The 10,784-nt window shown below is 40.4% G+C and overlaps 1 protein-coding gene across 1 annotated transcript; it reads left to right on the top strand.

Moving 5' to 3' along the window:
- The first annotated feature begins 606 nt into the window (after positions 1–606).
- LOC121237266 (probable enoyl-CoA hydratase 2, mitochondrial) lies at positions 607–10,164 on the top strand. Its single transcript, XM_041133941.1, has 9 exons — positions 607–768; positions 803–1,056; positions 1,150–1,319; positions 2,560–2,634; positions 2,851–2,941; positions 3,060–3,111; positions 3,249–3,352; positions 3,420–3,496; positions 9,860–10,164. Exons 2-9 carry the CDS (start codon positions 843–845, stop codon positions 10,034–10,036), a joined length of 960 nt encoding a protein of 319 aa, XP_040989875.1. The 5' UTR covers positions 607–768; positions 803–842; the 3' UTR covers positions 10,037–10,164.
- Positions 10,165–10,784: the final 620 nt, after the last annotated feature.

The following is a 10,784-nucleotide window of genomic DNA, read 5'->3' as shown; positions in this document are numbered from 1 at the left end:
CCATCCACATTAACAGGGTAACGCATCTGCAACTTGAAGGTAGGCGGCAACACCGATTTGAAAACCATCTGAGCAAAAGATACGGATCCACTGTCCTCATAGCATCCCTTGCTGAGGCTAGGGGGGGGGGGTTGAGAGGCGCCGCCATGGGCTAACCCTAGGCATCGCAAAACCACACAACTCTAAATATGGAAGTTACGTAAAATACAAAGTAAAATTCTAGAGTAAGAGTACTTCGTATGAATCAATGTTAGTTATACTTCTGAAAAGGTTATTATCAATTCCAAATGCATAAAATTAAGAAAAATGATAATTTATATAATTTTTTTATAACTATTTTACTTTATAGGTATAACTATTTTACAATCTTAGGTAAAAATGAAATGAATTTGAGTGATACTACAGGCATGCCCTTTGTTATAATTTTTTTATTTTATATTATCATGTTTTAAAATAAAATATCTATAAAAAAATGTTATTTTTTTAAAATTATTTTATAAAAATACAATTTATTTAAAATATAATTGTATAAATGATTTGTATCATTTTCTAATTAAATACAAAATATTCATTAGGAAAATATTTTCTACCAGCCATAACGCTGCCCAAGGCCCTAAAGCTCTGAACGCCTTGGAGTTGTAGGCAATAGGCATCCATTTTTAATGATAAATTAAAGGAGAGAATATCGCCTAAAGCCCCCATCTTGTGAAGTTGCAATGGCAAGTTTACAGTGGGTTCAGTTAGCGTCTACGGTCTATCCATCGGCTCATAAAAATTGTCCAGAACCATAGATATCCCTCTAAGCTCCAGCAAAGTTCCCGTTAGACATTTTCAACCCAGAAATGGTTGCTTTCAGGATCTTCACGATGGCAGTGAGCCACCAGTACATGAAATGGAAACCCCATCAAGTGAATCAATCGTCGGTAAGTTTGATTATCTCTCGGAGTTTCACATTCAGTTCCCGCACATGGCAATACCAGAGTGTCAGAACTCTGATTTTGGAGTCTGTCTCTTCTGAATCAGTCCGGCTGAACAGACTCTCCGGCTCCGATTCCGGTAACTTTCCCATAAGTCTTAAAAACTCAGAAAGATAAAATCTTTTTTGGCTTTTGCTCTTTGTGGCTAGAAGGCCTTTGATTTTGTGCACAGGAATTGTTGAGGTTAGGTTGGAGAGGCCAGGCGCTAAAAATGCGATTGGGAAAGACATGTTGAGAGGCTTACAGGAGACCTTTGAAGCAATTGAAAGGGATCCCTCTGCTAATGTTGTGATGATTTGCAGTTCAGTTCCAAGGGTGTTCTGTGCAGGGGCTGATCTGAAGGTAATAAAACTATCAACTTCTGAATGAGATTTACTCACAAAACGCCCATTGTAATCTGCTTTGACTAATGTTATAGGAAAAGGTCTTTTTTCGTTTAGTTAGTGTTATGACTTCCGAGAAAGAATCCCAGTCCAAACAATATCTTCCTTCTAAATTTTGTCATCTCAGCATTGGTTTGCTATGTTTAAGTGGCTAGTGATTGATAAAAAATAAATGATGAAGACACGGAACTCATATGCACAAATAGAGACATGAACGGGCGTCTGTGTCTGTAGCAATGTTCTATAAAAAACTACTTAGAATGTATAACATTAACAAGTGTGGCCGGACGATAATATTTCGAAACAAAATTAGTATTGCTTTAACAACAATATTAGGAAGAAGGATAAGTCTCCTTTGGTCTTAGACTGGCCATGTATACGCACTTTCCTCTTAAATTGAGTTGAATGGAGATTCTCCAAGTGCTAAAGCATGAACCCCCTTACTGATGGACAACTATATTCAGAAGCAGAGCTATTTTATGTCAGAGTTCCCTTTAAGAATCCCTATTGGTTTGCTATATTTGAGCCCTTTCGTTTACTAAATCCCGTTAAATGTGCTTAGTCTGCTGGCTGACATTTATAGTACGAGCTGGTTCCAAGGTTATATTCAGCATGTAAATGCTATACTTTATCTCCATGGTTTAATGACTGACATGATAATTCGTAGTATAAACACGACAAGAACCCTCGCTGGTATCTTTTCTTGTAACTAAACTCAACAAAATTTTTCATCCTAGATTTTGACATAGTGGAAGTGATAGAAAATAGAAGAACATGTCTTGAACACCCTAAAGGCAGAAAAACAAAGAAGAAACTTTTCTTTTATAATAACACAATATAAAAATATATTTTCCACAATCAAATAAGCTTAACTACAAGTCTTTCTTAGGCTACAAACCCCACTCCTATTGTAACTAGAAAATTATAAAAATTAAAGGAAAAAAGTACCCAAAAGTATTGAAATCCTATTGTCACTAGGAAAACCCAATAGTCATAATAAAAGAAAAGAAAATAATGCCACCACCATTTGACCTACTGTTCACCAAAAATTTCAATCTTTTTGGTTTGTATCTTACCAAAAAGTGCTAATCTCATGCTTGTAGTTATGCTCTCGTTAATTTTTTTCATCTCATAGGACAATATTCATGAGGTGGCATCAAACAAATGCTTAAAGTTTCTGCTGTTAATTGGATTGGCAGGAGCGCAAGACAATGAATCCCTCTGAGGCTCGTTCTTTTGTCAACTCACTTCGCTCTACGTTCTCAGCTTTAGAGGTTGGTACTCATCATTTATCTCTATTTTTGTAGTAATTGTGTTTCTACAAATTAGCATTGTAACAAATGCCACATGAAACATATTTATTTACTGGACTTCAATCACGCATAATTATCAGGGTTTACTTTAAGACTGGCCATTCTAAGGTTCTAACAACTGATCAGAGTTTCTTCATCTTGAACACTAACATAATTACTCGAATCCAATGTATGCAGGCACTTCGTCTTCCTACTATTGCTGTTATTGAAGGAGCAGCATTGGGTGGAGGACTAGAAATGGCTCTGTCATGTGATCTTCGAATATGTGGTAGTTCTTAGATTTAATAAAATTCAAAATTAACGCCAATTTATTAACTGGGATATCTCACTGCTTATATTGGGACATAATTGTTGGCATTTGCTCCTTTCCACATTGGATGGTTCAGGAGAAGAAGCAATATTGGGCTTGCCAGAAACGGGACTTGCAATAATCCCTGGGTATGTAGTCTGTTTAATTTATCTCTCCTTCAGTATCTAATGAGTAGATAATATAATTAAGCTATTTGGGACATGCTTCTTTTTCATAGTTTTGTGTCTTGACATCACCTCCTTATAAGAATCCTTGCTTTACGCAGGGCAGGTGGGACACAACGACTTCCTAGATTGGTTGGAAAAGCGGTAGCAAAGGAACTTATATTCACCGGCCGAAAGATTTGTGGCAGAGACGCAATGTCCATGGGTAAGAATCATCAGCTGCTGCTTTATTTTTGTCTGATACTTAGTCACAGAAGGCTGCTATACTGCAGGTCTTGTTAATTACTGCGTTCCTACTGGTGAAGCTCATCAAAAGGGACTTGAAATAGCTCAAGATATAAATCAGAAGGTAACAAGTTTGTCTCTTTCAATCTGGTATGGAAAAAGACTCGTCTTGTGTATGCAATCATTGCAGTTGTTCAATGCAGTTTTGTAAAATATGTTTTGAGCAACCATATTATGAATTCACTGACAGGATTTCTTTGATGTGATGTAGTGATTTCACTGGAGAAATGATCCAGTGATATGAATCTCAAGATAATTAGTTTATGAAAGTTCTGCTTATTAAGAGTGTTAACTAAATTATTATTATTTTTTCTTATGAATCGGTTGACAATCAATGGCTATTATCTTATTCATTGATTGGCACATATTACCATTAAATTATCCATTTCAATAAGAGAAATACTTTAGCCACAAAAGGATTACACAAAAGTTAACCCACAAACTAATGTGGTTTGATATAATACGTCAAATTGTAAAGTTACTTTTATTATAAAGTAGATCTAACGGATCACATGAAGTCACATTAGTTTGTAGGTTTATATTTGTGTATTCTCTGTGTATGTAACACTTTTCTTTCAATAATAGTCATAACACAAAAAATAACCTCTCTTATCTTTAAGCACGTTTCTTTTCTCTCTCCTAAAAACTTTTCTCTCCGTACACATGCATCGTTGCTTCCTGTAATGTTTCGTCAATGTTACGTTGATTGGTTCTGAAGTTTTGATGATTATGATGGGTCAACATTTAGAAGTGGTGATTGAATCAAAATGCTTTATTTTGTCAAAACTAGGGGCTGGTGGTTTGCGAGTCACGAAGAGAAGATGGAAAACAAAGCATATGTTGATGCTGGGTTTCTCTTCAACACAGTGGCTGGGGAAGGTACTAGGCAAGGGGAAGAAGGAGGTGTATTCGGCAACACGAGATGGTTTCTGCAGCATTATTGCTCAACGCTGTGCAAATAGGAGAGGGAGATACCTTGAAGTTTCAGAGTATAACCAGGGGGGAGGAGGAATATTATATGTATTCCTGAAGGAGAGAATGGATGGGGATGGAGGAAGATGAGGGAGATACTGTTAGAGCAAGGGAAGTTTGGCTCTAAAGTGGGCGTTTCTACTAGTGGAGGTTATTGGAGTCGTGGTAACGGGGCACTGAGACACCATGCTCGGTCGTATAAGGAGGCCTTGTCTGTGTCGTTGCCGAAATTGCGTGATGATGGTGCGAGAATTACTGACAGAGGGCAAGGGTAGGGGCGTTGGGAAGGCATGTTGAATCCATATGGTGCGTTGAACCAGAAGGTGGTTGCTGGAAATGCAGGAGTCTCTGTGGCGTGTCAGGAGACGTGGGAAGTCAGAAGGAGATTGTTGGAAATGCAGGGGCAGTTGCGTGCTTTGCAGATGGATATGGCTGTAATACTGGCCTTTGTTGGATCTATTATGGCAAAGGAAGACACGGGGGAGTTAAAAAGGAAATCTCAAGTTATGGGTCATGGGCCTAGGAATGAAGCCCATCAGAAATTCTCAAAAGGCAAGGGATGGGTTGTGTGGCGAAAGAAGGGTGGGCCATCTCGGCCCAACAAACAAAACCCAAATCCCAGCCTGTCTCGGTCTGATGGGGCTGGGCCTCTAGGCCCAATAAGCACAACTCAAAGGGGGTTGGGCAGTCTCAGCCCAGGGCCCAAAGCTGTGAGCATGGGACAACCCAGCCCGTTACGCCCGTCGAGGGCCTTAGCCCGTATTTCCCTCCCGAGCTGCACAGCCTCGGGTTTGTGCCGGACAGCCAACCGACAGTGATGGGTCAGATGACGATAGCACAGACGGCGCCAACGGTGGTAGAGGAGGCCGCCGATGAGGTGTCACCGGCGTTCTGTGCGCAACAGGCCTTGGTGGGTTTCGAGGCTCGGATTTCTCCGTCGAAGGAGGGGCAGAACTTGCCGACGAAGGGAAATGGGATGTTCTTGGCTCCAGCGGATTTGTCTATGAAACATTTTGAGGATTTCGAGGTGGCTGAGGAAGAGTAGGACTCGGATGACTTGATGCACTCAGTGGAGGATGAACTTTTCATCCCTAAGGCTTGCGGGTTGGAGGAGCTTTCGATGGGGGGTGGGTTTCAGGATAACAAGATGGAGAATCCTATCCCATTGAACTATTATTTCCCAAATCAAGCCTCAGATTGGGTAATACATAAAGCAAAGGAAATTCAACATGTGGTGGGGATTGTTTGTGATGGGTATGAGGAGCAGTTCATAGTTTTACTAACTGCTATGGAAGCTGGACACTGCCTAAATAAGAAGGGGGAATCGAAGAAAATCATGAATTAAAAAGATTGATGTGGTCGATGAACTCGGAGGATAACTCTAGTAGGAATAGGGCAAAAGGGAAGGGGCTATCTAGTTCCCAATGAAACCCAAGATTATATCATGGAATGTTCGGGGTCTCAACGAGGTAGAGAAGCGTTTTTGGATACGGCATTTAATTCGTGAGTGGAAAGTGGACATTGTTTGCTTACAGGAAACGAAACTGAAAATGATCAGTAGAAAGACTGTGTGGAGTTTATGGAGCAGTATGTATGTAGATTGGGTATACTTGGCCTTTTTAGGGGCATCGGGAGGAATTGTGGTGATGTGGGATAGGAGAGTGGTGGAGAAAGTGGAGGAATACATAGGGAGATATATGATAGCATGTTCTTTAAAATGTGTACCAGATGGTTTTCTTTGGGCATTTGCAGGGGTGTATGGGCCTAATCAAGATGTCGACAGAAGATTGTTGTGGGATGAGCTTGTAGGGGTGCATAGCTGGTGGGAGCTCCCTTGGTGCATTGGGGGGGACTTCAATGTGATTCCTTTCCAAAGTGAATGTTTTGGAAGTAGAAGAGTGAGGCCAGCAAGTTTGGAGTTCTCAGAGTGTATTTTTGACTTGAATTTGATCGACCTTCCACTTGCAGGAGGTTTAGCCACATGGTCAAATAATCAGACCTAGTCTCGCTTGGATCGTTTCTTAATCTCACCTGAGCTGGAAAACCATTTTCCGGACGTCTGGCAAACTCGTTTGGTACGTCTCGCCTCGGATCATTGGCCTATTTTGTTTGATTGTGGAGGTATTTGTAGCGGTAGAAGGTATTTTAAGTTTGAAAATATGTGGTTGAAGTCTGAAGGTTTTGTGGAAAGGGTCAAACAATGGTGGATTTCGTACCGTTTCGAAGGTACTCCCAGTTTTATTTTTGCAAATAAACTGAAAGCTTTAAAAAGGGACTTAAAAGAGTGGAATCAATAGTCTTTTGGCAATGTAGAGGAAAACAAAAATACTAAGTGGAGGGAAATCCAAGATTTAGAAAGACTACAAGAAGGGAAACCACTTACTGGGGAGGAGCAAGTACATAAAACTTTGCTAGTTGCAGATCTTGAGAGAATAATTCTACAAGAAGAGATGTCATGGCGTCAGAAATCGAGAGCTCTTTGGCTAAAGGAAGGCGATCGGAGCACAAAGTTTTTCTATAAAATTGCAAACTCTCATAGAAGAAATAACACCATTGAGATGCTGAAAATTGTGAGGGTCGAGTGCAGAGAAGAAGAGGTAATAAAAGATCATGTGGTCGATTTCTTTGGAGAGCTCCTCACTGAGCAGGTGGGGTGGAGGCCTACTCTGAATGGATTGGTTTTTGACACTATTAAGCCGAGGGAAGTTGCTAGGATGGAGATGGCTTTCGAAGAGGAAGAGGTTTATGATGTAGTAAGGAAAATGGCAAAAGATAAGGCCCCTGGCCCTGATGGTTTCTCTATGGGTTTTTACCAAGATTGTTGTGAGGTTATAAAAGGGGATCTTATGAAGGTGTTTCAGGAGCTTTTCTTGGTAGGAAAATTTGAGAAAAGCCTCAATACCACCTTTCTTGCTTTAATCCCTAAAAATGTAGGGGCCATGGAGATTATAGATTTTCGACCTATTAGCCTAGTGAATGGGACATACAAGATCATCGCAAAAGAGCTTGCTAATCATTTAAGTTTGGTCTTGGGGAAGTATTAGGCCTCAAAATGCCTTTGTGAAGGGTAGACAGATCCTTGATGCGGTTCTAATTGCTAATGACTAATGAATGTCTGGACAGTAGATTGAAGGTTGGCAGCTCAGGGCTTATGTGTAAGTTAGATATGAAAAAGGCGTATGATCATGTTAATTGAGATTTTCTTTTATATCTACTGGGTAGGTGTGGTTTTGGAGAAAGATGGAGGTCTTGGATTAGCTGGTGTATATCCACGGTAAGATTCTCAGTGCTAATCAACGGCAGTCCGGAGGGTTTCTTCTTGAGCTCTCGTGGTTTGAGACAAGGGGATTCATTATCTCCTTTACTTTTTGTTATTGTTATGGAGGCATTAAGCAGGATGATCTCGGCTTTAATGACTAATGGTTTTATTAGTGGTTTCCAGATTGGATCGTCAAGTAGGGGCATCACTACTATTTCGCATCTACTGTTTGCAGATGATACGCTTATTATGTGCAATGCCTATCCAGATCAGTTGAGGGCTGTGAAGGCGTTGTTGCTTTGTTTTGAAGCAGTGTCTGGTTTAAAAGTGAATTATGTTAAATCTGAGTTGGTGCCTATTGGAGAAGTTCAGAATATGAGGGAGTTGGTTGGCACTCTGGGATGCAAGATAGCGTCTCTTCTTATGAGCTATTTGGGATCACCACTGGGTATAGCCTCGAGGGCGCGCTCTATTTGGGATACAGTGATTGAGAAAGTAGAAAGGAGATTGGCAGGTTGGAAGAGAATGTACTTGTCAAAAGGGGGCCGGATTACGCTTATTAAAAGTACGCTCTCTAATCTATCCACTTATTTCTTATCCTTATTCCCTATTCCGGCAAGTGTGGCGGGTCGTCTTGAGAAGCTACAGAGAGACTTTTTGTGGGGGGGCTTAGGCGAAGAGTTTAAATTCCATTTAGTCAAGTGGGAGATGGTGTGCCGTCCCATCTCCAATGGCAGTTTGGGTATCAAAAACTTGAGGGTGTTCAATAGGGCGTTACTTGGCAAATGGTTGTGGCGTTATATTAAGGAACCAGAAGCATTATGGAAGACTATGATTGAGAACAAATATGGTGGTTTAGGGGAGGGTTGGTGTACTAGAGAAGTTAGAGGGGCCGCTGGAATGGGGCTATGGAAACACATTAGAAGAGGGTAGGAGGTTTTCCATCGACACACAAGACTGCAATTGGGTACAAGTTCCAAGATCAGATTCTGGAAGGATGTTTGGTGTACCAATAGTGCTCTTCAAGACTTGTTTCCTACACTTTTCTTGATTGTAAATGCTAAGGATGCCATGGTGGCTGAGGTTTTGGAAGTCGTAGGAAGGAACATCCACTGGAATATCAATTTCAATCGGGCGGCACAAGATTGGGAGATAGGGAGTTTTGTAGATTTTTATAGTCTCTTGTATTCTTGTCGTCCAAATTTCCAGCATGCAGACAATCTGTGGTGGTGTCCAACAAGGAAAGGGGTGTTCACTGTTCGCTCTTTCTACAAGGTTCTCACACAGTTTCCTGAGATACAGAGAAAGCTTTGGTGCAATAATGCTCCTTCCAAGGCTTCGTTCTTTGTGTGGACAACGTCTTTGGGAAAGATTCTCACTACGGATAATCTGAGAAAAAGAAGCATAATCATTGCAAACTGGTGTTGCATGTGTAAAAGAGGGGGTGAGTCGGTGAATCATTTACTTTTACATTGCGAGGTAGCCAGGAATATGTGGGATGAGGTGTTTAACAGAATGGACATAGCGTGGGTTATGCCAAGAACCGTGCTGGATGTTTTGGCCTGCTGGACCGCAATTCGAGGTGTGCGACAGATCAAAGCGGTTTGGAAGATGATTCCTATCTGTATTATGTAGTGCTTGTGGTAGAAGCGCAATGAGAGGATTTTTGAAGACAGAGAGATCTATGGCGGAGTTCAAAATGTTATTTTTTAGGACTCTTTGTACTTGAGCCATTGCTGTGGACTTTAATGGCATGGATCTTCATGAGTTTTTGGTTTCTAATGCTCCTACTTAAATAGGGCATATTCTGATTTGTAATTGACAGTTGATTGGATGAATAAAGACTTATTTTACTTATAAAAAAAAATAATAGTCATAACTATGCCAGCTCCTAGGAATATGGGTCTAAATTTAAATTCTATGTGGTTCTGTTTTTAGCTAATCTCAAAAGTAAAGCCATAAATATGCGTTATGGCACTACATAAATGATCCTTTTTTTCCCTTCTTTCTATGTTTATTTTATGTTATTTTTAATTTTAAGAAGCAAGAGCGCCTATATTGTATGCAATGGAGACCAACAATGTAGACTGTTGATATTAGTACTTGAACCCAAAAACGAACTGCAACTAATTTTATTTTCAATGACAGCATATATGATACTTACATACTCGATGTCAAATTTTATGTTCTCGACAGGGTCCAATAGCAATAAGGATGGCAAAAAGAGCTATTAATGAGGGACTTGAGATAGACATGCCATCAGCTTTGGAATTGGAAGAAGATTGCTATGAACAGCTACTGAACACAAAAGATCGCTTAGAAGGCTTAGCAGCATTTGCTGAGAAGCGGAAGCCAAGGTATACTGGTGAGTAAAACAAAAAGAATTTTGTTAATACTCTACATCTGTACGAGTTGGTTTCTCTGGGCTTCGTGTTCTCATCAGTTAGTGCTGGGAAACACTTGTGTTAGACATACTTCGATTTCTGTAAAATAAAAGCCAAGATTCACCAGTGTGCTCCAATCAATTTGAAGATAATCAGAATGTGTCTAAATGGCCAGTTTTTTTTTTATCAACAGTGAAACAATAAAATTCAATCTTTGAGGACCCATTTTAGATCCTGCCAATCTCAGGTTACTTGGTCCACTTTGCGTCTCTGTTGCCAGAAATGGGATTTCCACAGAAACAGGTGTGGGTTATGGTTAAACTTAGGCCTGGGCAGAAAACCTGTGGACCTGTCCCGTCCGAATAATCCAAACTGACCCGACTGATAAAATGTGGGCCAAATGTATTTGCAGGTCGAACCTGTCAAATGTCGGTTTTAATCCGTCTAAAGTGCATGCTTTGGATGCTCTCTAGCTATTTGATCCAATAGTCACGAATCAACCCTTTTTTTCTAACACTTAAGCCGAATACCATCTGTACTTCACTTAAGCCAAATGCCATATGTACTTCCAGACTTCCAGTTCCTTCTTTGCAAGATACAACTCGAAACAACCATCTCTCAACATGAACAGCCATCTTCTTTGCATATCTTCATCTTCTTCAACGATCTGTGATAGGGAGTCTTGCCCGAGAACCAGCCTGTCCTTGTCAAGGCCAAACTCGTCTCCAAGATCACCG

The sequence above is a fragment of the Juglans microcarpa x Juglans regia genome, chromosome 6S, assembly GCF_004785595.1.
Source record: "Juglans microcarpa x Juglans regia isolate MS1-56 chromosome 6S, Jm3101_v1.0, whole genome shotgun sequence".
NCBI classification, from domain to species: Eukaryota; Viridiplantae; Streptophyta; class Magnoliopsida; order Fagales; family Juglandaceae; genus Juglans; species Juglans microcarpa x Juglans regia.
This window is presented reverse-complemented; position numbering and strand designations above follow the sequence as displayed.

Excerpts from the sequence above, each read along its gene's own strand:
- LOC121237266 (XM_041133941.1), top strand. The coding sequence starts at position 843 with ATGGTTGCTTTCAGGATCTTCACGATGGCAGTGAGCCACCAGTACATG. Across the intron at positions 2,942-3,059 it reads ATGTGATCTTCGAATATGTG|GAGAAGAAGCAATATTGGGC; the intron begins GTAGTTCTTAGA and ends TGGATGGTTCAG. Across the intron at positions 3,112-3,248 it reads GGACTTGCAATAATCCCTGG|GGCAGGTGGGACACAACGAC; the intron begins GTATGTAGTCTG and ends TGCTTTACGCAG.